Source organism: Pelodiscus sinensis, chromosome 23 (genome assembly GCF_052426305.1).
Source record: "Pelodiscus sinensis isolate ZL-2025 chromosome 23, ASM5242630v1, whole genome shotgun sequence".
In the NCBI taxonomy this organism is placed as follows: Eukaryota; Metazoa; Chordata; order Testudines; family Trionychidae; genus Pelodiscus; species Pelodiscus sinensis.
In genome coordinates this window covers 11,237,826-11,265,702 of record NC_143074.1, presented here as the reverse complement: position 1 = coordinate 11,265,702, position 27,877 = coordinate 11,237,826, and the positions used below count along the sequence as shown (strand labels likewise).

The 27,877-nt window shown below is 52.5% G+C and overlaps 1 protein-coding gene across 3 annotated transcripts in view; it reads right to left on the bottom strand.

The window, feature by feature from the left end:
* SH2D3C (SH2 domain containing 3C) overlaps positions 1-27,877 on the bottom strand; it is a 64,348-nt gene that overhangs the window by 16,553 nt on the left and 19,918 nt on the right. For 2 of the 3 annotated variants that reach the window (XM_075905962.2, XM_014571492.4), the window contains 2 exons: positions 27,822-27,861; positions 979-1,107 (listed from right to left, as the gene is read on the bottom strand). In XM_075905962.2, coding sequence (XP_075762077.2) covers positions 979-1,107; positions 27,822-27,861 — 169 coding nt within the window. Of the gene's footprint in view, positions 1-978; positions 1,108-16,211; positions 16,411-27,821; positions 27,862-27,877 lie in introns of those variants that run through there. The other variant, XM_075905963.2, reaches the window with a different exon arrangement.

Genomic DNA, 27,877 nt, shown 5'->3' with positions numbered 1-27,877 from the left:
AGGGCTTGTTCCAAAGCCGCTGAAGCGGTGGAGGGAGAGGAGTTGAGGGTAGGGATGTAAGTGAATAGTCAAGTACTTGGCTACTTGCTTCCCCAGACCCCTTGCTGCCTCGGCTAGAACAGGAGCCAGCGCTGGGGAGGGAGCCAGTTTAAAAGTTGGTTCCCCCAGCACTCTCTCTGCAGTGCTGCCTACTCCCTTTCCCCTGTTGCCAATACCAGACCCTGTCCGCAGCCAGCCCTGCCCACCATGAACAGGGGCTGCTGGACCTAGCACAAACCAGGACTGAACCGCCCTGGCTCACACCCGTCCAGGGCAGCTGCAGCTCTGCTTTTTAAATGTAATAAGAGCCGCTCAGCCCCTCTTATTCCATTTCAAAGGCAGAGCCACAGTGGTCCAGGACCCAGTGCAAGCCAGGACTGCTCGGCCCTGGCTTGTGCTTGCTCTGGGAGCTACCCGTGCCATGGCTCTGCAGAGCACCTCCCCGTATTGACTAACTGTATAATCAATACAAATTGTATCGACTACACAATTAGCCAAACACCCGCTCCTTAACGTCCTTAGCTGAGACTCCCAAGGGGGGCTAGGGGCATTTTATCATCCGAGTGAGCAAACTTCTTGTGCTCCCAAGTGCTGCTCAGAATGGCCCGATCACATGGCCAGGCAGGTGCTCCCTGCAGCACAGATCCAATGCAGACTTGCCAGCGACCCTTTCTCCTTCTCTCCACCCCCTCCTGTCACTCACTAGATCTGGGTCTCTCTTCTCAGCCCCAACCAAGATCACCTCCCAGGGCGTCCCACTGCAGGGGGTGGCACCTTCCAGCACTACCCCCTGCCCTCTCCTAGTCCTGCTGCCAGAGTGGCAGACTGGGCAAGGTGTTGCGTTAACCCCCTCCCCCGCAGAGATGGGGCTTTGGGTGGCTCTTGCTGCACTTGCAGGCAAGGCGAGGGGCTCACAGCAGCAGCCCTGCCCCCCCTCACCTCTCGAGGGATGCGTCCGTGGTACCACACATGGCTGCGCAGATCTGTGCTGCTCAGTTTCAGCTCCTCCTCCAGTTCTTTATGAAGCTTCTCCGGCGACGAGTCAAGGATGTACTTCTCCTTGGAGAACTGGAGAGAGCACAAGTGCACATCAGCTATTGCACAGTTCCCCTGGACACGCAAGGAACGCCCCCGAGAACAGGCAGATGCCCTTGGCCCCAAGAGAGGGCCCATCCTCAACACCCAAGACATCCCAGAGACAATCCCCACCAAGCATAAAAGGGTCCCTTCAAATATGGAGCTGCCACCACACAGCAGAGATCCACCAACATCGGGTTATGGCTGGCAGCTGCGTGGGGAGGGTTTGAATGACCCGTCACTGCCAGAGGATCAGGGCTGGGCGAGGGGAGGGTGATGATGTGTAAAGAGAACTGTCAGCTAACATGAGCTGCAAAACGGTCCCGTCACTAGGTGCACAGGGATGTGTGGTGAGCAGTTTCACGAGAAGGCTCTTGTGATGAGCGCTTGGCTCTGTACATCCCCTGGGGCCAGCTGTGCTGCTTCGCTGCTTTTCCTCTTGGATTGACTGCATGTGTTTGTTCACACGTGCGCTCAGGGGAGGAGAGCTGTAGTGCTGGCCCCCCTTTCTCCACCTGGGCAGCATATGCATCTCCCTGCAGGGGATGAGAGGTCCCACTGGACACAAGTCCCTCTCTGCCCTCCCTCCTCCGCCACCAAACTATGACATCACCGGGTTATTTCTGTCTGAGTCCCAGCAGGCCAGGAGCCAATATTGCCAGTGCAAGGCAAGGCACAGCTGCTGGAGGAAGAAAGGTCAGAGCCAGTGATCTTATCTGCAGCACACTGTAGGCGACTCCTCCATGGTCCTCAGTGCTTGGATCAGGCTGTGTGTACGATACTCTCCCCCCCTCTGTTTCCAGCTAGCAGTGTAGGTCCGCCTTGAAATGCAATTCTAAACCCTATGCCTGAGCGGGGCTGCTGCTCCCTGCTACTCTATTTGACAGCCCAGTCATGGCAGAGAGGTAAAGGAGTCTTTATTTCTAAGTGGGGTTGGGAATTTGATCTGCCAGAAGGTTTTGAACAGGATCAAACCCTTACTTTTGTGGCTTGTTCAGCACCACTTTTTCTGGGTTGTGCACATGGGAGACATGAGTCTTTATTAGCCACACATCCCTTGCACTGTTTTGCCATGAACTGTATAGAGACAGCTCCATAAGACACTGGTCAAGATGCAAGGGGGAGGGCTTTGATTTTTTTCCCCTCCCACCAGAGGGCTAATAATTCCTTTGTTTTGTGACATCTCTTTGCAATATAATCAGTTGGTCTTCCAGTTAATGGGCCACAGAGTTATTGTGTTCTGTGATATAAACTTAGCGGAATTCACTTCCCATTCTTCATAGTGACCCATCTGTATTGCTGTTACAGATAACATTGAATATTTCTGTAAGCCCCTCTTCACCATATTACCTGCACTTTTCACACAGGAGTGGCTTTTGTTCCTATAAAATAAAAAAGCTGTTGCAGGGTGACACTGGCCCTTTAAGGAGGAAGAGGGCATATCACCTGTATCTGATACGCCAACCCCCAACTGGGCATAAGAGGATGCCTGGCTGGTACCTAGAAGAGAGGAGAGAGACCTGGAAAGTCCCAGAGTCAAAGTGCAAGGGAAAGGGGCAGGTCAGAGCCACTGAGAGTGGGTGAGGAAAGGGACTAGCCTGCCGACCTTACTGAGCTGGAGAGCCAGCCAGGAGGCTGCAAAGGGCTGAATTGCTGCCTGGTGCTTGGGTAGAAGAGTCACAAGACTGATGATTTTCCATGTGGATGGTCTGAGAGTGGAGCTCTGGAACAAGAGCAGAAAGGGAGTGGGACCTGGTGGACTCGAGTGGGTGACCTGGACATGAGTTCCCTAGAGAGAGAATGGGAAAATCTCACTACCTCTGTATGTTTTACTAGCTGGGGCTATGGATTTTTTATGGATATATCATTTTGTATATAACACTGGGAAACTGAGGCAGGTGCATCTTTTGTGCCATGGCCTGACTTTAAAGGGCTGTAGGGAAGTGGTTGCCTTATCACAGAGGTCTCATCCCCATGTATAGACAGGAAACCAAGGCACAGACTGGTTGTGTAAGGCCCTTGGCTTCTTGTTTTTATTTTGTGAAATATTTCTTGGGAATTTCTCAGTGTTTATTCCAAAGCTTTTTTTTTTTTTTTTTTAAAGAGAAAACTGGTAAATGGGGAGAGAAGTGCCCAGTACTCAGTAGTGGGCAGACAAGGGGGCATGCGTTGGAAGCGCTCATTAGATAGAAGGAGAGTACCTCTGCTGCTCTGGACTGTCTATCTAGCTCTCCCATTTCAAAGCAGCGGTGGGGACTCTGCAAAGGGGGAGCTGGCCCACCCAACATTCAGGTAAAAATTTTTCCATCCATGTGTGGAATAAACTTTATGTGCACAGAGGTATGTGTGGATATGCACCACCAGTAGAAACATGCTGCCAACTGTGGGTATTCTGTTCATCCGCTCTGGCATCTGAACCTCTCCTGGGCCTCCCAAAGCTCAGTTTACAAGGAACATGGTTCCCCACCAAAACTTGGGAATTAAAAAACAAACAAACCCAAAACAGACAAATATTAAACATCTCTCAGATGTGAGACCTGGGCCAAGTCACTTCAAGTGTCTGAGTCAGAACCCAGACTTTGAGGCAGGTCTTTAGAGGACCATCCTTCATCCCTGGCTGGAACCACAGGCTCATCCTGTGACTTGTATAGGAAAGTCGTTTGACTGCCACCAACAGGCTAGGTGACAGCCAGCTTTCCATTATAAAAGCAGAGCCTGTTATGGGGTAGAGTCTTTGTTGCTCCCCCAGCCATCCTCCCCAGGGGGTACAGACTGGTGGTGTTTCTACCGGCTCTATGGGGATGTGTAGGACAGCACTAAGAGCCTCTCTCCAGATGTACAGACATGCTTTTTCCTTACCAAGCTATTCAGCCCCTATCACTGCCTCCCCTCCCGCATGCCCACAACTGGGAGGTTAGAAGGATCAGCTACATTTGGAGCAGGATGACACTTCCCAGAGGGAGGCCAGAGAAGTGAGTGGCCTGGTGGTCAGGATTTGAAGGGGGAGACAGGGCTGGTGCAATTAAAAAAACAATACAAATCAAAGTGTTGGATTATTTTGTTATCAGTGAACTTCTTGTCCTATGGTTAAGGATGGATCACATTCGAGTAACAGAAGAGACCCATCCACCAAAGGGTTAACTCCACTGTTAGCCTGCTAGTATCATGAATAATAATGACAGAATTAAAGGGAATCTTTTGCATAGAAATGAGCTTTCACTAACACTCATGCACCTGAGCCTAAAACATACACTCCTCCCCTCCCCCGTCCCCTAGAGACACACAAGGGAATGACGTAATGTCTCAGATCGGCTGAAGCTGGGACTTAGGCACAGGACTACCGTGCTCAGACCCAGCGCCGCAGAGAGATGACAGGATTCCCAGAGGGCTGCAGAGGATGCCCAGTGGAGCTACGTAAGCACAGCTGGACATGCACAAACACACACAAGCCCAGAGCTCAGAGCCCTCTCCCTGGGAAGGACACACTGGACCCCTCAATTACACCAGGGCAGCATCTCCACGGAGATGCTCTGGATTTACACCTGTGCAGCTGAGTAAGCCCCTGCCCCTCCTGTTACGTTATTTCATACAGACACACTCATGCAGGAAGAGCCCTGAGCACCACTTTACACAGGCCTGACTCAGAGCCATGCAGTTTAGTTCAAGCCCCATGCTCGGGGCCAGCGCAGAAATAACGGTTCTAAAGCTGATGGACAGTAACGTGCGCTTGGCCCCCCCTTGCAAGGCAGTGCAATCCAGTGCAGTGGGGCCTAGGAGCTGGGACTCCTGGGTTCAATTCTCATTTGCTGCCTCATGAAAATCATGCCACCTCAGGTTCCCTCTCTGTAATGCAGACACATCACCTGCTTTGGCAAGGTAGGAGTCTCAGGTGTGGCTCCCAATTATCCATGTGAGAGTATGAAGAAAGTTTCCTTTGCTTAATTTCCACCTTTTCCTCTGCCTCATTATACCTACTGGCCCATATTCCCAGGTAAAACTATGTGAATGCAGTGGGATCCAGGGTGTAACTGACAGCAGGTTTGGCCTGTGCCATTGGTTATAGGTTTTGAAACTGCCCTTTTGACGATGTGACACTAAAGGCTAATACAGGCAGTCCCCGGGTTACATACAAGATAGGGACTGTAGGTTTGTTCTTAAGTTGAATTTGTATGTAAGTCGGAACTGGCTCCAGATTCAGCTGCTGCCACTGAAACTGACCAGGGGCTGACTACAGGAAGCCAGAGGCAGAGTTGCTCTGCCCCCAGCTTCCTGGAATCAGCCTGATCAGTTTCAACAGCTGCTGAATCTGGAGCCTGGGACAGAACAGCTGGGGCGCTGCCCGGTAGGTTCCCACAGGACCAACCCGGCAGCACCCCAGCTGCTCTACCCGAGGTGTCACACAACAAAAGCCTCGTCTGCTGCGGGGCGCACTAGCTGCGCCCTCTCCCCCCCCAGCAGACCAGGGAGACCCGAGCAAAGCCGCACAGGCGGAGGGACCCCGCTGCCCGTGCGGCTTTGCTCCTGTCTCCCTGGGGTGCTGGGGGGAGTCCCCCCCCCAGCACACCAGGGGGACAGGAGCAAAGCCGCCCAGGCCGGGGGAGTCCCGCTGCCTGGGCAGCTTTGCTCCGGGGAAAACGAGCAAAGCCGCCCAGGCAGCGGGACTCCCGCTGCCTGGGCGGCTTTGCTCGGGTGTCCCCGGTCTGCTCGGGGGGTCCAGCGGCTTTGCCACCCGTGAGCTCCGGGGCGAGAGAAGCCCCGTTCGTAAGTGCAGATCCGACATAAGTCGGATCCGCGTAAGTCGGGGACTGCCTGTACTGAATAACTTAATTTAAGGCTAGGTTCCTGCATGCCTAGTCAGCAAGAACTCCCTTTGAAACCAATAGGAATTTGGAAGAATTCTGGTTCTATCCCATGTCTCCCATCTAGATTACATGTTGCTGCCCTGACCCAGCATTGGCAGAGTTCACTGAGGCCTTTGGTGGCTGAAGTTGGAAGTGACTCACTAGCCATGGTCCAGCTGGCAGCAGGGCCACTCTTACCCACACGTAGAATACGCAGTTGCGAAGGGCAGTCAGAAAATTGAGATGTGTCTTAATGCCTGCCTGCCTCTTCTGATCCCTGTTCCGTGGCTCTGCTTCCTCCAGAAAGGATCTAGTTAACTTAAAAGTGACAAAGCCTGCCAGATCTAATAGCAGAACATCAAAACCCTGAAAGAGCCATTCAAGTGGTAATGAAGCCATTTAACAGGCATTTGCCAAGCCCAGGTAGATACTCAGTTTCTGAATTTACTATGTGAGTTGACAGGACCTTATCTTAAAATTTGTTTTTAAATTTTTTATTAGTGTTGCTGAGGATTACAAAACTCCCCCACATCTCTAAAGCATCATTCCCTCCCCCCTGCCCTGTCTGCCATCAGGCACAGGAGCACCTGTTTAATAATACTGCGTAGGGCCCCATAGATCCTAAAGGCAGCCCTGACTGGCAGGATATTAAAGGGTCAGAGGGACACGTCCACAGGCAAATGCTTTTGAAGTGCACTTGCCTGAGAGTTCATTAGAATGTTGCCCCCATGCCCCACACCTTTCTCTTTGCTCCCCCTTCCCCTTCTGTGGTCACAGGTCTACCTGCTCTCCAGACCTTCTCTGTAGCTGTTGGCTCCTTTGTCATTTCCTGCCCCTGTTTTCACATCTCCCACCATCCACCCTCTCCTGTCTTAGAGAGCGAGAGAGTCACCTCTCGGGTGTGTCCTTCTCATTCTGGCCAGAGCTAGCAAGTCACTCTCACTCAGTCGTGTAGGGACCTCTCTTCTGCTGATGGGGCTCCCCCTCCTTGCTAGCCTGGCTCTTAGGGAACTCTCTCCCTAGCTGGGTGGCACGTGAAGTGCCCTCTGATCAGTTTGCTCCCATCAAACTCTTTTGCTGCTGGAGATGCTTCCTCTGCTGAGTCCCAGAAAGTTTGTTTCTTCCTCCTGCTCTCTACTGCCTCCATCCTTTATCTGTTTTTAACCTGTACCATCTCCACCCTAAGAATACTCTGCACTTCATCTCTTGACACCTTTAATGATTCTTCCCTGTCCATCTTGATCAAGTAAACATGTGGTTTCCTCTCAGTTTCCTTCAACTAATTGTCTCAGCAGATTGATTGCCCAAGAGAAAACAGGCTCTCGTGTGCTTCCCACGTAGATATCATCCTAAACCACAAGCTTTCCATCTGCAACTCTGCCTGTCACCACCTCCCAGGCATTCCCTGTGTTCAGTGCGCTAGCTCTGCTGAGGTTCTGAGCCAAGCTTTCGTCTCCTCTTACAACCCCATTCTCCATGGCATTCGCAGGCCGCAGCTATCTCAAGCATGTAGACACAGGACTATTCGCTCCCATCCTCTGCTCTACGGGCACCATATTCATTTGCCCTGGAATTGGAAAAATGCCCTTCTTGTTTTTAACTCCGCCGTGGGCTTGAACTTGTTAACCCCCAAACCTTCCCTGTGCTCAGCAAGCACTACCCTTCTTTCTGTCCCCTCCCCCACCTCTAGTGCAAGCACCTTCTGCCCTGCAGCCACTGCCTTCTCTCTCTCTGTCCAGCCTTCCTTTTGTTTAAAGTCTCACTGACGTGTTCTTTGAACTCTTCCGACACAGACAGTTACCAAGTGTCTTGGGAATCCTAGATAGAGCCTAAGAGAAGAAGGGGCTAAATCCAGACCTGTTACCAGCAGACGAAACACTGATTTCAGGGGATCTGGACTGCTCACAGAAACTCCAAATTCAGCCCCGTATAGTGTGCTCCGCGAAGTTGTACTCTACTGCCCGGCCTTAGGGCAAGGCAAGCAAGGTGGTTGTCTTGGACCTTGCACCTTCAGGGCCCTGTGCTGCTCGCTCGCTGCCCTGGCTGGGAGCTGCCTGACCACATGGTGCAGCCAACACAACATGCCGCCTTGGGCCCCGCGAACTCTTTGGCCAGGCCTGCTGCCCGGGGCATGCTGAGCAGTGATGGGGTTGGCTACCTTGCTCACCACATTCCCCAGAGTATCCCAGAATCTTTTGCACTGACTGCATTAGCGTGGGCTCCAACTAGATCCCACACATCAGACCCTGTCTCCTGTAACCGGCTGGTGGCTCCGGTGAACCTGCGGCAGAGTGTTTGGGGCAAGTCCTGTGCTTTTCTGGAGCCCTCGAGACATGGCAGACCACGTGGCTGTCTGTGCACAGATATGTCTCTACTTGGGCCAGAGCGTTAGATGCTAATTCCTCGGACAGCCCTGGGGCCCAATCCTGTCAGGTTCAGAGCACTCAGAACTCCCACGGACTTCAGCAGCCTGTAGGATCTGGCCCCTGGGCGCTCTCCATTAGCAGGTGCTCTCCTGCCTTCAAGTCCTTAAACACACAGACAAACCCATTCAACACAGCTGAACTTTCAGAATAAATGGTAGCCAGGGGATGCAGCCAAAGTCCAGCTCCCTCCCAGGGGGCCCCAGCCTGAGCAGATATTGTTGCCATGACAACCCCATCCTCTGACATGGAGCCGCCCGCATCTCTGGGAGTGAGTGGCGGCAGCAGCTTGTTCACTGCAGCTCCCTCCCCTGCAGCAAAGGCTCCCAATAAAATGCCTCAAACTAAACTCGGGTTGAAGGGGACGCAGGGAGAAGGACAAACATTCACATGGAGCCTGCAGTGCCCACCTGGCAGCACACGAGGGGGTGCAGTGTTGGGGTGGGACTCCCCACAGCACTGGGCAAGGCTGCAAGCACACTGTGGGGGATTCTATGGGAGTCACAAGTGCCTGCAAATGGGAGGGTTCAGTCTGGGAGAGTGGAATTGGGGGCTGTATCTCAGATTTCCCTCTTTTCTGTCTATCTAACGGCCTTTCAGAGATGCCCACACTGGGGGAGAACAGCTCTCCTGGCCGTTTCATTCCTGCTTCAGTCCCACCCACCCCCTTTCCTGGCGGCATCTTGGAAAATGGCAGGGAGGTATGTTGAGAATTGGGGGGAGGGGGGGGGAGATCCCGAGCGACTGGGGGAGGATGTGCATGGGAGCACCCCCAGCTCAGCATGCAAGGGGGAACAAGAGATGGAGTGAGCGGCAGAGTCAGGGTCAAAGTGCCAGCAAGAGCTTGCTCAGCTGCTGGATGCCTAGAATCAGTCATTGCATCATTTAGCTGGGAGAACGAGCCTTCCCTCTCTCCCCATTAGCTTGCTCCAGAGATCTCTCTCCAGCCCCCTCCGGCACTCACACCTCATTCTCTGGAGAGTCTGGGCGGCTCTTCCTTCCTCCACCAACCCTGCATCTTTAACCTTTGCCACTAACCTCAATAAACAATCAATGGCCTGTGTGGGCAGGTGCAGCAAAGTCCCCTCTTCCCTCCCCCTCCCGCCAAGATCCCATGACCAATCCCTCCCCCAAGCACTGAAAGCTTCCCCCTGCCTCCCTCCTGGAAACCCATCAGGACCCACACCACAGCAGGTTAGGCTTGTAGAGCCATCTCTCCTCCATCTTGCATCCCAGAGCATCTGTTCCCACCTCTCGCCATCTCCCCTCTCAACTTCTTCATATGCCCACCTGCCTGATCTGTATTAGTCTCCAATGTACCCATATGCATGGCAAGTGATAAACACAGGGGTACAGCAGCTGCTGTGAGGGGGCACTGACCTGGGTGCTAGAAGGTGCCACCACAATATCAGTGTTTAATAGTAAACATGAGGGGAGGGGGAGCAAAGAATAAGTGAGAGGGGTAAGTTTGGTCTATTTCAGTCTGTTTTGTAAGAAGCTGGCATTAGTCACTCTAAGGACCTCCAATATTATGTCTGCAATAAATAGATGAATCTTGGTTGTTCCCTCCCCTCCTCTCGATTAGTGACTGTTCCAGCCAATATAGTACATCTGGGCATTCCCCAAATCTTCACCATCCACATATGCAAGATAACAAAACAGCACAAGTCCAGCCAAGCAGCACCCACGATCCCTGGGCTGGATTTGGCCAGGGGCCAGGACAGCATTAGTGCTGATGGCCAGGTGCTAAATGAGCAGAAAAAAAGAAGTGTTGAATGAGCAAGAGACACTGGCATGCGGAGGTGGGAGAAGGGATGTTTATGGGCAGAGAGCGCCCTCAGCTACCAGGCTGACTGGATGGAGAGGTCCCAAGTGGGGCTTTACCATGCTTTCCAGCACTGTTTATTGCCCAGCTGTCCCTGGATGGCTTTGCGTACACTGGAATGTACTGCATTAGCTGCCACTTGGTCCTCTTTGCATGGCTGTGTCACACTGCACATCCATATGCAGGCATGCTAGCAGTGCACCATTTGCATCAGGCATGCCAGGTCCTCCAGCACCAGCCCAGATGGGGACTGCTGGTGTGAGCTTCCTGACACAGTGCACCTGTTGCTGCTTAAATTGCCTGTCTGGTCTGCAGCATGCACAGAGGTCATGGGCGCCAGAAGCCATGTGCACAGCCAGCCCTGTGCACCCCAGGGGTTACGTGCCATTATCCCAGCAATCAACTTGATTCTGCTTCAGTCACTAGCGCATCTCAGAGGAGGCCTTCCCATGAGCAAGCTGCAAACTGCTAGCTGGCCAGGAGCCGACAAGCAAGTGCCGGCAAGATGAGGGGATCCAGGGCCAGCTGAATGCTGTCATAGGAACACTCTGGTGTGTAACCGGGTATGCTGGCTGACTGGTTGAGAAGGGCATCGCCCAGAGCAGTTAGCAAGGCCAAGAGGAGATCAAGAGACTTACGGTCCAGCATGAGTCCCGGAACAAAAACAGAATGTCAGGTGCAGGATAGAGAACATTCCTGCTCCATAAGTAGCTGGATCAAGTGTTTGGCACTTGCCTTACCACTGCCCAGCAGGCTGCTAGAGAGCAGGAGGCAGCTCACAGCACAGTGGGAAGGAAGGAGGAGGTGAAACAGTCACTGCAGAAAAACCAGAGCAGACTGGGAGCTGCCACAGACACTGCCAAGATCTGCTCGGGGAGCCCCAACACAGCAGCCATGCTGGTTCAGCAGGAGGTTGAGAACCTTCTGCCCCAGCTGTTGGGGCCTGAGAGACTCTTCCTGGATCCTGGGAATGCTGCCATCCCTGCTTGGAAGAAGGCAGAGACTCTTCCTTTCCATGCTTCCCTCTTCCTCTTCTATTCCCCCACCCCTGAACAGCACAGCACTGGCTGCAAGCCCTCAGCTGGACAAGCGGGCTAGTTCCCCAGTGTTGAAATCCCCCAATCCCCACAGTAGTAGGCCAACTTCCAGCTGGGATAAGAATGGCCAGCTCAGCAACTGGGTGGTGGTTGAACAGTGAGGCAGAGAATCAGAGAGTTTTATTGAAAGGAATTAACAGGGGCCCTGGAGCCAAGACATTTGCACTCCATTTTCTTCTTCCACCCTAGGCCAGACATGTTTCTCTTACCCATCTGAAGTCCCATTTCATTCTTGCTACCTAATGCACAAAGGACAGTCCTGGACATATTCTGCTACGTACAGCCAGTTCAGGCCACGAAAGTTAGCGTACACCATACAGCCTCTTGCTGTCAGGCGCAAGATACATTTTTATCAGTCTAACAGAGAAAATTAGTCCTTATTTTCCCCACTCTCCACCCCACCCATTGGCAGTTGTGTATTTTCAGACACATCATTCTTCCATCAAACCCCACAGAACTTTTCACCCTCTCCATCTCCAGCCAGGGAATGGTGCCTTTATACAATTCATGAGAGCAACCTGGATTTTCTCATGAACTCAAGAATTGCTTGACAGGCCCTTGCTGGGGTCCTCTGTACTTAGATGTTGTCAACTATCACTTCTTTTCCATTGTAGCAGCTGCTATGGACATGGGGCCAGAGAAGCAAATCCATGGTGGAACAGCTAAGAAGCCCAAAGACCTGGAAAAGCAGGAAGACCAATATGAGGACAGAGAGGGACAGGAGAAGGGCCTTTGACTAATGGAAGGAGGTGAAAATGATGCTTGCTTTTAAGACAATGAACAGGTTCAGGCAGGTGTGGACTGAGACTTGAAACCAGGCAATTTTGAGGCGAGCTTTTCAAGGATTCATGCATCACATTGAACCTAAAATCTGGTCCCTGCACTTGCCAGACAGGGGCTCTTTGGAGCATCTCCTACACACCAACTCCTTTATAGCCATCAGGAGCCTGTGGCAAAGAGGAGCAGAATGCCCAGTTAGACAAGATGTAGCTGTAAAATACCCAGTTACTGTTGTCTGTGTAACTACATTGCTCTGGTTGCTGTTGCTGGCCTGCATTTTTGTTCGTGTATAATATTCTGGGAAACAAGTCTGTGTAATGAGCACTATCAATCATACTGGTCTTTAATAACAAAACAACAGTTCACTCCTCCATTCTATCTAGGAATGAAGCCACACATCCCAAAAGAGCAACAACTGGTACAGAACGCACCAGCCCATCTGTTTAGCAACAGAGGTGACTGAACACATCACTCAAGTACACCACGCTCTGCACTGGCATCCCACTGAGGTCAGACTCCAAGGTCTCTGTCCTGAAATGCAAAGCCTTCTTTTGGAATTGGTCACGGCCACACAAGTCACCTCTCTCCATGACCATGACCTCTCCTGGCAGCTGCGTTCCACTGGAACAATGAGACATGAGTGCAGCATGGGGGCGGAGGACCTCTGAAATGTTAGGAGGCTGTATTATGAAACAGTAATCAGTGCATGGATTTGGAGAGTCATGTGGATATGGGGAAAAGCTGAAACCAAGACAGCATGACTATTGTGGATATGCTGCAGGGTCGGTACTTAGATGGGGGCTATGCTAATGGTTCAGCCTCTAGTGTAGACACAGCCAGGGCATGCATATGCACATCCATCTAAGTATTAATTATCTCACTCCAAGGCTGCTGCTGCATCCCTTTGCTGAGCTGCCATTGGTCAGAAATGATGTCATTGCTTTCAGTGCTGGGTGGTGATGCACTGCTATTGGTGGAGGGACAGAGATGCTGTTGTCAGCTGGAAAGGCTCCAGTCATTCATGTGGAGTTCAGTGTATGCTCACTCTATGGGCTTGGGCAGATAGTTGGAGATAAAGATCTAGCAGAGCCAGGTGAGTGCTTGGGGCTCACTCTTAACACTGCCTTGCTGGGACATAATGCCACATCCCCTGCAGTGTTCCACAAAAAGACACGGTAGCTGGTTTAAATCTTGCATTGCTGGCTCAGAGTGCCTAACACACCTTTGTTTAACCTATGCCCTGCTGAGCCAGAGCTGTATGTCCTGTGGACATCCCCTCCAGATTCTTCAGCAAGGCTCAGGAGCAATCAGAAGAGACGCTATCCCCAGAAAATCCTGTCCAGGTTTTACACTGAGAGATCAGTGCTTGCATTGATAGGGATTTCAGGATTTAGGATGGTCCCTGCCTATGCCCAGGCAGTGCAGACAAGATCACTAAAGTTCAGAGGGATACACCTCCTGATTCAAGGAGCTCCAAGTTACCTGAGACAGAAGCAGTGGACTTGGGATATGGTGCCTACCCAATAGGACAGCTGATGAAAGGACTAAAGTTGTCTGGAGAGACCAATTAATCCACTTGGTTGCACCAGGAGACTGGGCCAGACCTAATGAGTAATGAAACCCAAGTAGAGGGGGCTAGGTGATCCTATAAACAGAGAAAGTGTAGCACATTAGGAGACTGCAGGGAGGAACTGGTAGGAGGAAGAGGAAAAAAGCTTGGTAGGAATAAGTCTGTCGGTAGTAGCAGGGAATGGTAAAAAATGACTCTTCAATGCCTGTCCTAGCACAGAGGTTGGGTGTGCCTTCCCCGGTAAGGTAGTATAAAGCCCAAGAAAAGGGTGTACAACATACTGGGCTCAGACTCAAGGCTGGCAGACCAGGAAGTGAGACTGGAAGCTACCACATTACCCAAAAGTGAGGCTACATGCGACTCAGTAGGAGGAAGGGCTGAATCCTGAAGAGGTGGACCACCACAGGGCCAGACTAGCTGTTAGCAGAGGGTGTTACAAGAGAAGATGCTGCTAGACTGTGCACAGCCAGGAGGAGACAGGCTAGTGGTAAGTCATCCCTTCCACAATGCTCTTATATACTATACTTGATGACTTGTGTCTAAATTTACAGCCAAATGCAACTGGACTCTTACAATACCCCAGTCAGTTCCTCTCATTTACTAGCATATGCAGGGTGTGACGGGGAACAGATATTGAAAGGACCTGCCTCTCCCCTGTTTGCCACCTGTTTTGGTGGCACCAAAGTGGTGACACCAGGTGTAAGGGGATGAGAACCAAGCCTGGACTCCTGGCTCCCCGTTAGCTGAAGTCAGACCCAGCTAGTGCAGTAACATGAGCCAAGTAACTGAACTTCAAACCATAGGGGTTTTCTGTCTTAAGGCTCTAGCTGATGGGCTCTCACCAAAAGGCTTTATAGAAGAAGTGTGCCTTTTAAGAAGGGCACACAATACATTGGTAATGCCAGGTAGAAGCCAGGTAGAAGCATGATACAGGTCTGGTTTGGATTTTATCTGCCCCCCCCCCCCCATCAACTCACCAGTCAACCTCAACACAGCATATTGCCAACATAACTGCCAGCCTTGCACTTCCTAGATAGCTTACTGCCCAGCATGTTGCATGTCTCCTGGTCAGACAGGAGTGAACAGAACCTCTGGGCTGGGCAGCAAATACTTCAAAGACAAGGGTCAGAGGCTTTTCTCATGAGGTTCAGATGTTGCTTTTTTGGGGGCTGTATGAAAAAGCTTAGAAAGTGGGGGGGGGGAGGGAGAGGGGGAGGCTAGAAGGGAAAGGTTGCTTAAATACACTACCCATTTGGAATACTCAGTATTTGTAGTCCAGTCGCAACAAAAGCTCAGCTGAGGTCAGGGCCCTGTTGTGATAGGTTCTGTACAGTGAGAGGCTGCCCCTGTTCCAGAGAGTTCACAATCCGGACTAACTATACACGCAAAGAGGTCGATTATGCCATTTGTCCCCCCTATTTTCTGTCAACCCACAACAAAAACCACAACACTGCCAGAAAACTGGACCCATGCTATTGATAAAGGCATTTTGGTTTGAGTCACAACTGGATTGACTTCTAAAACACAGCCTCTTTAAAAAAAAAAATCTGTCTCTTGTCTCTGCCCCCCACCCCAATCCAGACTTTCCCACAGGGCTCTGGCATCTAACAGACCCTGCTTCCAGTGCAGGTACCTAGTGAGTAGTACATACATGCCACAGAACCTGGCTACTTTCCCTGCTGCATCCCTGTAGCAGGGAGCTGCTGCTGAGCCTGCAAAGCAGACTAGATGAGTCTGAAAGCAGGGGGAATCCTCGCTGCTCCTCCAGCGGGGGTGTGGGCAGCACATACAAGCAGCAACTGCAGCAAGAGAGGGGGCTAGACAGAGCTCCCCAGCCCCAGCCTGATTTGTTGCCAGGTAAAGCTTTGCAGCCCCATCTGCCCTTCTCGGTTGCACGTCAGGGCTCTGCAGAGCAAGCGGCTGCACTAGCCTTGACTCGCTCTCCAGAGCTGAGCCTGGCCAACAAGTGCTGAAGCTGGCAGGGACAGATCTGCCACTGGGGCCAGAGCACCACCAGTGGGGAACAGACCTAGCTGCCCCCCTACCACTGAGTGACAGGTGGGGAGATCCAGGGAGACTGTTGGGAGGGGCGGGGGCGGTTGACCATTAAGCCTCAAGAGCTATGTCACCCAAAGCAGCAGCCTAGCAAGGTTCAGCGGGGGGGGGGGGGGGGGGGGGGGGGGTGGTCACTGACCCACTTTCCCTGCCCTTGCAGCAGCTCAGTGCCCCCTCCCTGCTTGCACCTGCATTATCTCCCCAGCCAAGTCCTAGACAGGGGGGTTCCCCTGCCTCCAAGCATTGAGTCGGGGGGATTCCACCCCCCCAGTGCCACCCAGACACCCCGCCTAGCACGGGGGGGGGGGGGAGAAAGACTCGGCAAAGCCCGAGTAGCGGTCCCTGCACACCTGTGCCACCTCACCTGCGCTAAGGCAGACACCGGGAGGCCCCCCCCGCCCGAAGCTCGGCACCTGCCCCCCACGCCCGGAGTAAGTCTGGGGGGGGGACTGACCTCTGCCCCCGGCGGGGGGGGCCCAGCTCCATCCCCGCGCCGCCCCTCACCTGCACTTGCATGAAGCTTCCCCGGTAGAAGCAGCAGGCGGCCGCCGACAGGGCGCTCCAGAGGCTGCACCGCTCGGTCATGGTGCCTCCCCGGGCCCGGCGCTGCAGCTGCACCTGCCGCCCCGGCCGGGATCCCCGCTTGCTCCTGCAGCCACAGCGGCCCGGCTTCAATTTCAGCCGCTTCCACGATTACCTCATCCCTTGTCAGGCTGGGGGCGGGGCCCGGCCCGGCCCTGCCAGCGAGCCCCGCCCCCGGCCCGCCCCGAGCCTGCGGGGAGCGTGGCACGTCGGGGCCCCGGCTCTGCTCTCCCCGGCTGCGAGTGACTCTCCCGCCTGGGCAACCTCCCCCCCCCCCCGGTGGTGTGCCCTGCCACCTCGAGAGCTCAGCCCGCCCAGGCGCCCCCTACCCTGCAGGGCAGCCTCCCACCTGGCTACCACCCGGGTATGCCAGCCAGTCTCGCTGCAGGGCATCTTTGACTCTCCACAGGGCACCTCCTCCTGATCTGCCAGCCCCCGTTACAGCCAGGAGGCCCAGCTGCCCGAGGCAGGATTTTCTCCCACCTTGGCTGTGCTAACAAGTCTCCAAGAAGGGGTGATTCTCAGAGGGAAGCCTCTGCGAGCTTGAATTGGCACCAGCTCTGCTTGCTCACAGGTACAGGCTCCAATCCAAGGAGTAACAACCCAGGGGAGGAAGGGGACTCCCGTTCACACCTCGTTTAACTTTCCCCAGCTCAAGCACCCCCTCACTCATCCCCATTCACGCTTCCCTGCTTTTCAAAGGCCCCCTCCCTCCTGCCCAGCGCAGTCCCCTTCAATTCAAAAAGCTTCGCTGGCACATCAAGACGCCTGCTGCCAAAATTACTTGGTACCAGCAGATTTCTGAATCCCTGCTATGGGCAGAGTGATAATGGGTCTGTCACTGTGGGCCAAGTTCATCCCTGGTGCCATGTCAGGAATGCTTTTGACCTCCAGGGTCCAGTTGGTACCATTATTATTTCTCCCCTAGCCCCATAGACTAAGCATAGCCCAGCACACTCTCTTGGTTCTTTCCAAACTAGGCGGACTTCCCCCCCTTAACTCCTAAGTGGCAGGTTTCTTAGATTTGTCAGGAGAAAGGGACCCGCCCTGGGAGAGATGCAGGTCCACTGCTCTGCACAGCTGCCATCAGTGTCAGCTGCCCTATATTGAAAGCAAAAGGTGGAGTCCTGCTACAAGGCCACCTACAAGAGATGGGAGGAATTCTCTCCCCGGCCAGTAACCCAGCTCGTGGTATATGGTTGCGGGTTCTCCACTTTCTCCTGAGTGAAAGTGGAGATCCCCAAGGATGCTTTGTTTCGGCTGCTGTCTGTATGTGAGGAGATGGACCAGAAGGGAGTTGAGGCCCACATTAATCAAAACTTTGGGGGTGAGACAAGGCAGATGTGTGGGAAGGGTTGAGGCCTAACTGCAAATTACTTACAAACAGCTGGATCTCCAAATACTGCATGGAGATATAATCCCCACCCATATAATTGCCAACCCTGCCCTAACCAAAGTCACTGGAACCTTAGAAACCTGAGCAGCAATGGTGCAGAAGTGCCTGGTATGGCCTGTTCTGCCTTCCTGTTTTTCCCTTTGATATTTTCATAATCTCTGCTCCTTGTTTCCCAGCGCCCCTTTTTCCTTCCCCCTATTTATTTTGGGTCTACACATCCTAAACTCAAAATTCCGGTCATCTGAAGAAGTGGGCTGTGCCCACGAAAGCTCATGATACCATTTACGGCTACGTCTACACTGGCCCCTTTTCCGAAAGGGGCATGCTAATTTTACAGGTCGTAATAGGGAAATCCGCGGGGGATATTTAAATATCCCCCGCGGCATTTAAATAAAAATGTCCGCCGCTTTTTTCCGGCTTTTAGAAAAGCCGGAAAAGAGTGTCTACACTGGCCCCGATCCTCCGGAAAAAAGCCCTTTTCCGGAGGATCTCTTATTCCTACTTCAAGGGCTTTTTTCTGGAGGATCGGGGCCAGTGTAGACGCTCTTTTCCGGCTTTTCTAAAAGCCGGAAAAAAGCGGCGGACATTTTTATTTAAATGCCGTGGGGGATATTTAAATCCCCCGCGGATTTCCCTATTACGACCTTTAAAATTAGCATGCCCCTTTCGGAAAAGGGGCCAGTGTAGACATAGCCTACATGTTTTGTAAGTCTATAAAGTGCTACCAAATCAGTTTTTGTTTTTTAAGTTTATCCTGTACAGACTAACTCGGCTACCCCTGAAGCTTCTGGTTTATAACTGTAAGTATTAATTGCTGCCTGGAAGGAGCTAGGTAACTTCTAACTCACAAAGGTATTTCTGCTGCAGAGAACACATGAACAGTACATTTTCCATGTAATTAATTCAAACAAGTCCCTCACGCCCCGAAGAAAGGGCAAAGCAAATATTGCTGTAGAGAGACACTTCTCCAGCCTGACAGCTCCACACACAACCATGCATGGGAAGATCCAGAAAGGAAACACAAATGCAACGTGGGACTTGTCTATGGTCCTGTGGGGGATTCAGTTATAGGGCTTTGTTCTGTGAGGTATCGAGTGCTGCTTTTATCCCAGTGGTGCCTCCTCATCTCTGTGACCCCTATAAGGTAGGGAAGCTTTATTATGCACTTCTCAGAAGACAAACTGAGGCACAGAGAAGCTCAGCAACTTGCCTGATGTAAGATAGGAAGCCCACAGTGGAGCAGGGAATCAAATCTGGGTCTTCTACATCCCAGGCTGGCGCCCTACCCACTAGGCTGTCCTTCTCTGCCCCCAGCATGAGTCATGACATGTCCACATTGTGCATCTTTCATACACAAGGCAGAGTCCTAGAATCCCAGGGGCTAGGGAGGTGGTGGCTGTGGTGATGTAGGTCTCAGCAGACTGGAGTATAGCGCACAATGCCATGTGCTTGTGAAAATGCCATTGATGGAGTGCAGCGTGTCTGTATTGAAATCTGACACATGAACCTGGAATTGAATTCCCTCCTCGCCTTTGTTTGATAATAGAGACAGCCGGCGCACACACATTCCCATAAGCATCTCCAGCCCTTCACTGCTGGAAGGGGAAAGCACAGGCTCCCCTTTCATCCTGAATGAGATCGAGGGATGGAACAGATGGTGATTTAGAGATGCTGAACTGAAAGAAACTGATTGTGATTAGTCTCCCTGAAAAGCCTGTTCCCCCTTGAAGGATTCTGTTGCTTTCCTTAGACAGAGCTGGAGCTGTGGCAGGACTCCGCTCCTCTCGGGGGAAGCAGATCTGGTTGGTAGGGGATTCAGCTCCTATGCTGATAGCTAGACATAGCCTATGTATCCATCTCTTATCTGCCTGCTGGACCTGATCTGTGCTACAATGCAGCTCTCTCGAGAGCCTGGTATTGCTCATGCAGATTGCATACAGAGGGAAATCTGGATTGTGTTCTGCAATCCTGGCCTTTCTCCTGGGTCTTTGGGGTGCCTGTCTCGTCCTCAGCATGAAATGGGGGTCGTGAGGGCTCAAACTGGGCCAGTTCATAGTGGCTTGGTGAGCTAGCAGCTTTGCTTTGCTTTTGAATCTCCTCTTTCCCAGCCTATGATTCCAGCTCTGCCGATTGCAAAGAAAACCTTCAGGATGTGACCCAGCCTGATGCAGTCAATGTCAGTCTTAAGGCTCTCTGCAGACTTGAGCAATAGCTGCTCCCAGCTATTGATACCTCATTCATCTCTAACTCAGCGTTAGCACTGATGCCCTAGCTACAGGTGGCAAAAGGGGTGTCCTCACAGTTGTAGTGTGGCTGAACAACCTGCAGTTGTACCTCAACTAAAACTGCCGCCAAAGACTGAAGGGCAAAGGACGTGTATTCCAGCGCATGGTGACAAGTCTCTGTGTGTTAAACAGGCAGTGTCACAAGTGAAGCTGGCTGGCTCTTAGCTTGTGGGGTGGGGTAACCTGCTAAGACAGCTTGTAACATGTTCACCGCCAGGGAGGGTGTTCAGATGTTACTCTAAGGCTGTGCCTACACTGCAGCTTGTGTCAGCAAAATGTATTTCACCCTCCCCCCGAACGACCTGAATTGTACCTACACAAGTGCTGAGGTGGGCAGCACTATGGCAGCAAGCGATCTTCTCCCTTATGCTGTTTGGGGAGGTGTTCGTGTTTGTTAAAAAAAACCAAAAACCTGACAGGAGAGATCTCTCCTGTTGACACTAGGACTGGAGTGGCCACCCCACCTGCTCAAGCTCCCATCAGTTAACAGTTTAACTGGACCAGGTAAGCATCACCCATTAAGGATGATGCTTACCCGTTAAACTTTCGCATCCCTAGCAAACACAGAGCATCTTTGCCAGACACGCTGCAGTGGCACAGCTGGGTGGCTGCAGCACTGCATGGACCTGACTCATGCTGTGAGCTAACATGATTGGAAGAGACTTGAGGAGCAAAGAGGGATTGTTTTCCAGAGTAGGAAAAGTCAAGGTGACCACCCTGCCCTAACCATGACCTCTCCCGCTAGTGGAGATGCAGGTTAGTCTCTTTTGTATTGGTTGGGCAGGCTGCAGCTCACTGGAGGGGAAGGCATTTCTACACAGCACTGTGTGTCTGGGGTGAGAAGATTTAGATGGTGAACGCCACCTAATTCCCATTGAAATGAATGTGCAGAGGGTGTCCACCCCCTAGGCAGCTTGGCAACCTTTAGCCTAAGGCCTGTGTAAAGTGTGTGAATTCTCAAGAGCTCTGTCATGAGTTTTCAAACCGCTCTGTCCCCAGTCTAGATGAGCCTCTGTGCCTGGCCTTGCACTTCTAGTCATCGCAGGGGCAGAGAGCCCCGTACCATCTGTAGTCGTTCACCCCATGCAAAGGGCATGGCTGTTGCTACCAGACCAGGGCGCTAGCACTTTGCATGTCAGCTACCCGCTGTTCCCTGCTGTCAGGAGTTTACACTTGCTCAGGTGGTGAATAGTTTGCTACTCAACTGTCATCTTTGCGCTGCTGCCTCACACAGGCACATATCAGCCAGTGGCAGCAGCTGCTCCCACGTCAAAATGAAACTGTGAATGAGGGCGAACAGGGCGAGCATATACAGCACTCTGCTCCCTCGGGGACGTGGCACCATCACTTCTAGAAGCCCAGGGCTCCCCAAGGGACGTTGCTCACCCTGGCTGCTCTTTCACTTCAGCAGCTGGAACTTTAAATAGCCGGCAAGCAGACCTGGGTTCTCAAGTGCTTCATCCTTGCTTTGTTTGGCTGCAGAGGGACCTTCATTTCCCAGTCCAGATGCTCTCCATGGTGTTGGGGAACGGACTGGGCTGTGGCAACAAGCACATTCAGGATTCCGAGCTGATGAAATATCAACCCCAGCCAGGTCATGGTGTAATCAGGGAGTGTCAAGCTTGTCCAATCTTTGAAACTCCAGGCCATGCTAGCACTGGCCTGTGCCTGCACCATCACGCACAGGGCCCCTGCGTGCTCTTTCATATGTGTCTGTCTTTCTTCACATAATCGCTGCACAACAGCTGGGCTGGTTCATTCTACTCACTTATCACTTGTACTACAGCCAGAAGTTCAGAAAGCTGAGTCCATGGGTGAGAATTGGGGGTCATACCAGTGCAGATTCCCAACATACCAGGGGTGCTATCCTGATCCCACTCATACTTTTATGAGGAGGGGAAAGGGGCTACTGCTGCACCATTCCCTACAGGGACTCCTGCTGGGGATCTAGATCAGCTGGGTGCTCTCTGACATGCTGTACTAGCGCACCATTGCTTGCAATGATGCCTGCAGGGAGAAGCTGGAACTGAGAGTGTCCAATCTAGTTGTGGGGTGAAGGGCAATGACAGGGAAGTAGGAGAGCAAGCAAAAATGTTCAGTGAGTCTGTGACTGTCTAGACTTCAAGCCTCTTTCAAAAAAGGAGCGTCTAGACAAGATTTTTCGAAAAAGTGGCTCGCTTTTTCAAAAGTCTAGATGCTCTTGCGAAAAAGCCCCGTTTTCATGCAATAATGCCTTTTTTCGAAAGATGAGTTTCGAAAAGAGGCATTATTCCTCGTAGAATGAGGTTTACCACCGTCGACAAAACCGCCACAATTTTCGATTTATTGTTGACGGAACGCGGTGGCAGTCTAGACGCAGTTTTTTCAAAAAAGGCCACTTTTTTAAAAAAAACTCTGTAGTCTAGACACACCCTGTTAGTGGAGCCTGCACTGGAAAAGACACAGCTGTGTAAACCTGTGGAACTCTTTGCCAGAGGATGTTGTGAAGGCGTAAACTATAACAGGATTGAAAAAACTAGATACATTCATGGAGAACCGGTCCAGAGATGGATGGGCAGGAATGGTGTCTCTGGCATCTTTGTCAGAAGCAGGGAGTGGACAACAGGGAATGAGTCACTTGATTTCCTGCTTTGTTCATTGCCTCTGGGGTACCTGGCACTGGCCACTGTCAGAAGACACGATACTGGGCTAAATGGACACTGGTCTGATCCAGTCTAGCCATTCTTATGTGCTGTTAGGGTTATTACAGTCATTTGGACTGGAAATGCCTTTAACCCCTTAACAGCTAGCAAGTGAAAATCTCTGTAGAAGGGCTTTGCCTTCTGCTGGCTCCTGGAATTGATTCCAGAAAGAGAGCAGCCTGATCCAACAGCACTTATCCCAGCTGATAACGCTCCAGCCAGGAGCATGCATTATTCTCTGATGTGCAGCACCAGTGCCTGAAAGGGGCCAAGCCCTTGCTGGCTTCAGGGGGTGCTGACTCCAGGAGGGGGCAGAGTGTCAGATAAAGGCAGGCAGAAGGGACTAGCAGCAGTGGCCAACCATTCCCACCTGTAGGCAGTAGAAGTCTCACTATGGAACCGAGGGCTGGCTGAGGATCAGGCTGCCTGGGCATGTGACTGAACTTTGTCTAGAGGAGAAGGACCCGTGGGCAAGTTCCTTGTCTCATTTGCTGTAAAGCACCATATATGTCTCTGCCACTCTACGATGGGGGTTTCTTTGGATAAGTGCAGATAGGTCAGGCCTGGGCAAAATGCAGTCTGCCAAGCGACTGTATCTGGTCTGCAGATGCTGCGGGGAGCCCCAGGCAGGCTCTCCACGTGCCTCGTCCCACCCGCACGTGGCTGTGGGGAAGTTTTCTTTAAAAACTGTGAATCTGGAGGGGAGGGGGAAGCTTTAGGAGCTGCTTCTTCCCCCAGCACAATCCCCTTGGCCAGTTTCCAATGGGAGCTGCCTGTTTCAATAACAGGCAGCCATGAAGCACAAGGGGCTCTAGAGCACTTGGCTGCAGCCTGTGTGGGGGAGGGCAGGCAGGGAGGCTGATTCAGGAACTGCTGCTGGCTGGTAAGTCTCCTGGCAGAGCCTTCATCTGGCACCCCAGTCCTTCCCTTCCCAACCCTCTGCCCCCCACTGCTGCCCCCTTCTGCACATAACCAGAGCCTGTGCCCCCCTCCTGTACCTATATGCCCTCCCAGATCGGCACCACAATCCCCTGCTCCAGATTAGTCCCCTCCTGCCCTAGCTCACAACCCAAATCCCTGCGGTATATACAGTTACCTTTTTAATAAACATTCAACTCTGAACTGGAGCAATTTTCACTACATACATATCCCATATCCTGTATCCCAATTCCCTGCACTAGGTCACAATCCAACCCCCTCTGCCCCAGGTCACAACTGCCTCCTTCACTCAAACTCCCTCCCTACCCCAAGTTCCCTTCTGTACCAACCTCCATCCCAGACCCTGCACTGCCTCCATTAATATTGTGGAAGAGTGCAGCCCTCGGCCACTCTCCAAATTCTTGGACTGTCCCCCTCCCCCCCCCCCCAACATAGGTGATGGGTGTGAGGGAATTCACCCCTAGATGAGAACCATCATGAAGCCTTTGCATTGCAGTTTAGCCCCATGTAAGACCTCCAACGAGGGTGTAAATGAGGGTGTAGGCCTCAACCTTGGCCCTCTGACCCGGCTGAATATACTCTGGTGAGGCTGTAAGGTGCACAGCAACAAGTTACCAGTCTCTGTGTGTAAATTGCCACAATGGCTCTTTCTGCATGTATCTGCCTCTCCTAGCTCATGTCTGTTGGGAACCGCTGGGGTGGAGCTGGGGGTGACGCCATGCTGGCTCTGAGCTAGCACACTAACCATTCAAAGCAAATCACAGGAGGCCCAGCGTCAGACAAAACACAAACCAGCCCAATTCAACACCAGAACAAAACCAACTGACCCACGCAGTGAACAAGATCAAGTAGGCTAGGAAACCTGACCGCTGAGGGCTCTGTTGCTTCACTAAGCTGAAGGCTCCCCATGGTTTATACCTGTCACTCTGTAGTTTGGTTTAGCTCAAAATTTAGAAAATGCTCCCATCACTGAGTGTCTGGACACAGGTACAAATAGAACAAGAACAATAATACAGGAAACCCCCTCATTAAAACAGACCGAGTTGCGACTCTCCCCCCCCCCCCCCCGACCATTTTTGTAAATGCAGAAGGGGCTGAAAACCCCTGACTTACGTCCTCGGCCCCCATTTACGACGGTGCATGGCGCCTATCATAAATACGGGTTTGAGTTATGACACCCCCAACTTGTGACACTTCCCCGGGAACTGATCGTGTCGCAAATCGGGGGCCGCCTGTAATCAACGTCAGCTGAAGTGAATTCTGTCACTGCCTCCCCAGCCTGCTCCCCCTCCCCCGGGCATGTTCACAACAGTCCCTGTGGAAATGGGGGAATCTCATTGGTGCCTGATGCTGTGCAAACATGGACACTCACACGAGGAGCCAATTCTAGAGCTAAGAGCTTCCTGCTTATCACTGTGTGGATTTCTAATGGGGGGGCTTTTAGTTCTCCACTTCCCTAATGGTATGCAGCTGCCCTGCCCTGCCGTTCCCACATTGCTAATGGGAGCTGGTCTCGCTGTGGAGAAAGTCAAGAACTGCCTTAAAGATAGGCCGTGCGGGTGAAAGGTTCTGGATGGAGGGGCCTATCACCTGGTATCTTCCCCTTGGTGATGTACAATGGCAATGTTACCTTCCCCCTTGCTGCGTCAGCCCTGACCTGGGGGGACCATCCCTAGGAGCAGGCATCTAGCTCAGACTCTATTGACTTGGCCTCATGAGCGTGTCACCTAGTGCCACTGTCCAGACTTTCAAGAGTGGCTCTTGACTTTGGTACCCAACTGGTCACTCCTCAAGGAACCTGATTCTTGAGGCAGGGGGTGCTCAGCCCTTCCTGAGAGCTGGGCTCTGCAAAGGTGGCTCCAGCTGGACACACACAATCACTAGCCAGTTTGGAAACGTTGGCTTGTGGCTATTGTGATGGGAACCAGCCTGAATCACTGGCTTGCAGGTCACTGAATGGACAGTGGTTGGGGGCAACTTCCACTCACTACTGATCTGGGTAGGATTTGAACTGCTGGTGCAGAAAGCAAAGACCCTGTATCCCATGGAAAACGTGCATCCCTGTCCCCCGAGCCAGGGCCCTCCTCCCCCCCCGCCCCCGGCCTCCTTCTAGTAACTCCACAGGAAGGCAGCTGAAAGAGTCACGCTCTCCCCTAAAGCCCGCCATCCCCTAGAGAATTTCTGGCTCTGCGAAGAGCTCTCAGGAATGTTAATAGTTTGCTGGTGGATAAGCAGGGTCTTTGCGCAGGATTTGGAGAGATTTGCACCAACTTTCATGTGAGCGCTTCAGAATGGTTGAAATGCAGCTTTTCCCTCATGAAGGCAGAGGGAGGGGGCACCTGCCATGGCCCACACTGGCTGTGTACCCCAAAGAGTGGAACCCCCTCTCCAGTGCCCAGAGCACCATGAAGGCAGCTCCAGCCTCCCACATTGTAGGCTGTTTGAGAAGAATGGGGATGCCCTCCACTAGGGATGTTAAATATCGACTAATCTAATATAGGAAACCCCTGCATTACGGTGGCCCGAGTTGCAACCCCCCCACACTTACAACCATTTTTATAAGTACGGAAGGGGCCAAAACCCCCGACTTATGTCCTTGGCCCGTATTTACAATGGGGCACGGCGCCTATCGTAAATGCGGGTTCAAGTTACGACGCCCCCACTTGCGACGCTTTCCCAGGAACCGATCACGTCACAAGTTGGGGGCCGCCTGTAGTTGATGCATTTTGCATTGACTGTTCAATTGACTGATAAGGCTCCTCGGGCTGTTGCTACACTTCAAGGTGAAAGCACTGCGAGGAGCCCAGGATCAGCTTGGGGACTCCCCTGTTGACCCCTGGCTCCATATGGTGCTGCTTTGAAACTCAGCGTGCAGCCTGATGCTGGGATCCCCGTGACACTTCAAAGCAACAGCGCTGCATGGAGCCCGGGGTCAGTGGGGGAGTCCTCAGCTGAACCGAGGCTTCATGTGGCACTGCTGCTTTGAAACGCTGCATGTAGCCTGGGGACACCCCAGCTGGCCCCGGGCTCCCCGCAACATTTCAAAGTGGCAGTGCCACGTGGAGCCTGGGGTTTGGTCCCAGGATCCAAGCCCCTCCTCTTCCCCCCTCCTGCCTCTTTCTGATAGAGGCAGGGGGGGCGGGGGTGGGGAGTGACTAGTCCTTCACATCCTTACCCTCCACTGTCTCCCAGTGGTGTGCCCAGTGGTCAAGGACTTGACACAGCCCCTTGCAGCAGAGACAGGGTGAACCAAAGCCCTGGGTCTACATGCTTGATCCAGGCCTGGGGTGGATTGGTGGGTATGTAATCAGAGGGTGCCTGCAGACATACCTGAGCTAGCTTTAATCTAGCTAAGATGAATGAATACCAACAGTGATGAAGCTGGAGCAGACTGGGCTTCAGCATGGCCTGTACAAGCCAGCCTGGGACCTTAGGTACTTGGGCAGCTAGTCCCGGTTAAATTCTGCCACGTCTGTTGGAACCTGAGTGAGCATGGATACATCTACGCAGGTGGCAAGCGTATTCCGGACAGCCGAGCCATACTCCATCACTGGAGAAGGGATCTGCACTGGACTGAATGTGGGTTGGGGACGGGGGTAACAGGCAGCTTTGGATTCACATGCAATAGCTTGGGCTCCTCTTGATCCCACCCACCCTGGGAATGGCTCGACAGCCAACACAGGCCGCCCCAGGGATGGACCTGTCTCCTGCATTAGGAAAGTAGGATAAGGGACCCTTGAGAGGTGGGGTAGGTTCTGGAGTGGCCTAGAGGGTATGGGCTCCTCTTGATCCTACTGCAGGCGACTAATCCTCTCTCTAGCCTCCACCAGGGAGCATTGGGAAGCCCCCCAGGGTAACTCAGCCCTATAGTGGCAAAGAGGAGGGAGCAAGGTAAATAGCAAATGGGATTCCCAAGCCCTGCAGCATCCACAGGCTGGGAACACCCCAGCATCTCTCTCTCACTCTTTGATACTAATGCACCCAGTGGAGCACATGGAACAGAAGAAACAACCGATTTCCTGCATCTCCAGCAGATTTTGACAGAACGAAAAGATGCTCGAGTCCAGGGGCTCCTGCATTTAAAGGTGCATGTGCAACCTGCTCTCAGCTCTGCCCTGCAGCTAGATTTGAAATGCGGGTGCAGCTGGAGACGCAGGGATTAGAAAAGAGTCACCACTCGCATGGCCAGGTCAGCACTAAGACACAAAGTAGAAAGGGGAAGGTTCCTTACCTTGACATATTCACTGCAGGACTCCGGGCCTTCAGAGGAACTAGAAGAAACAAAAA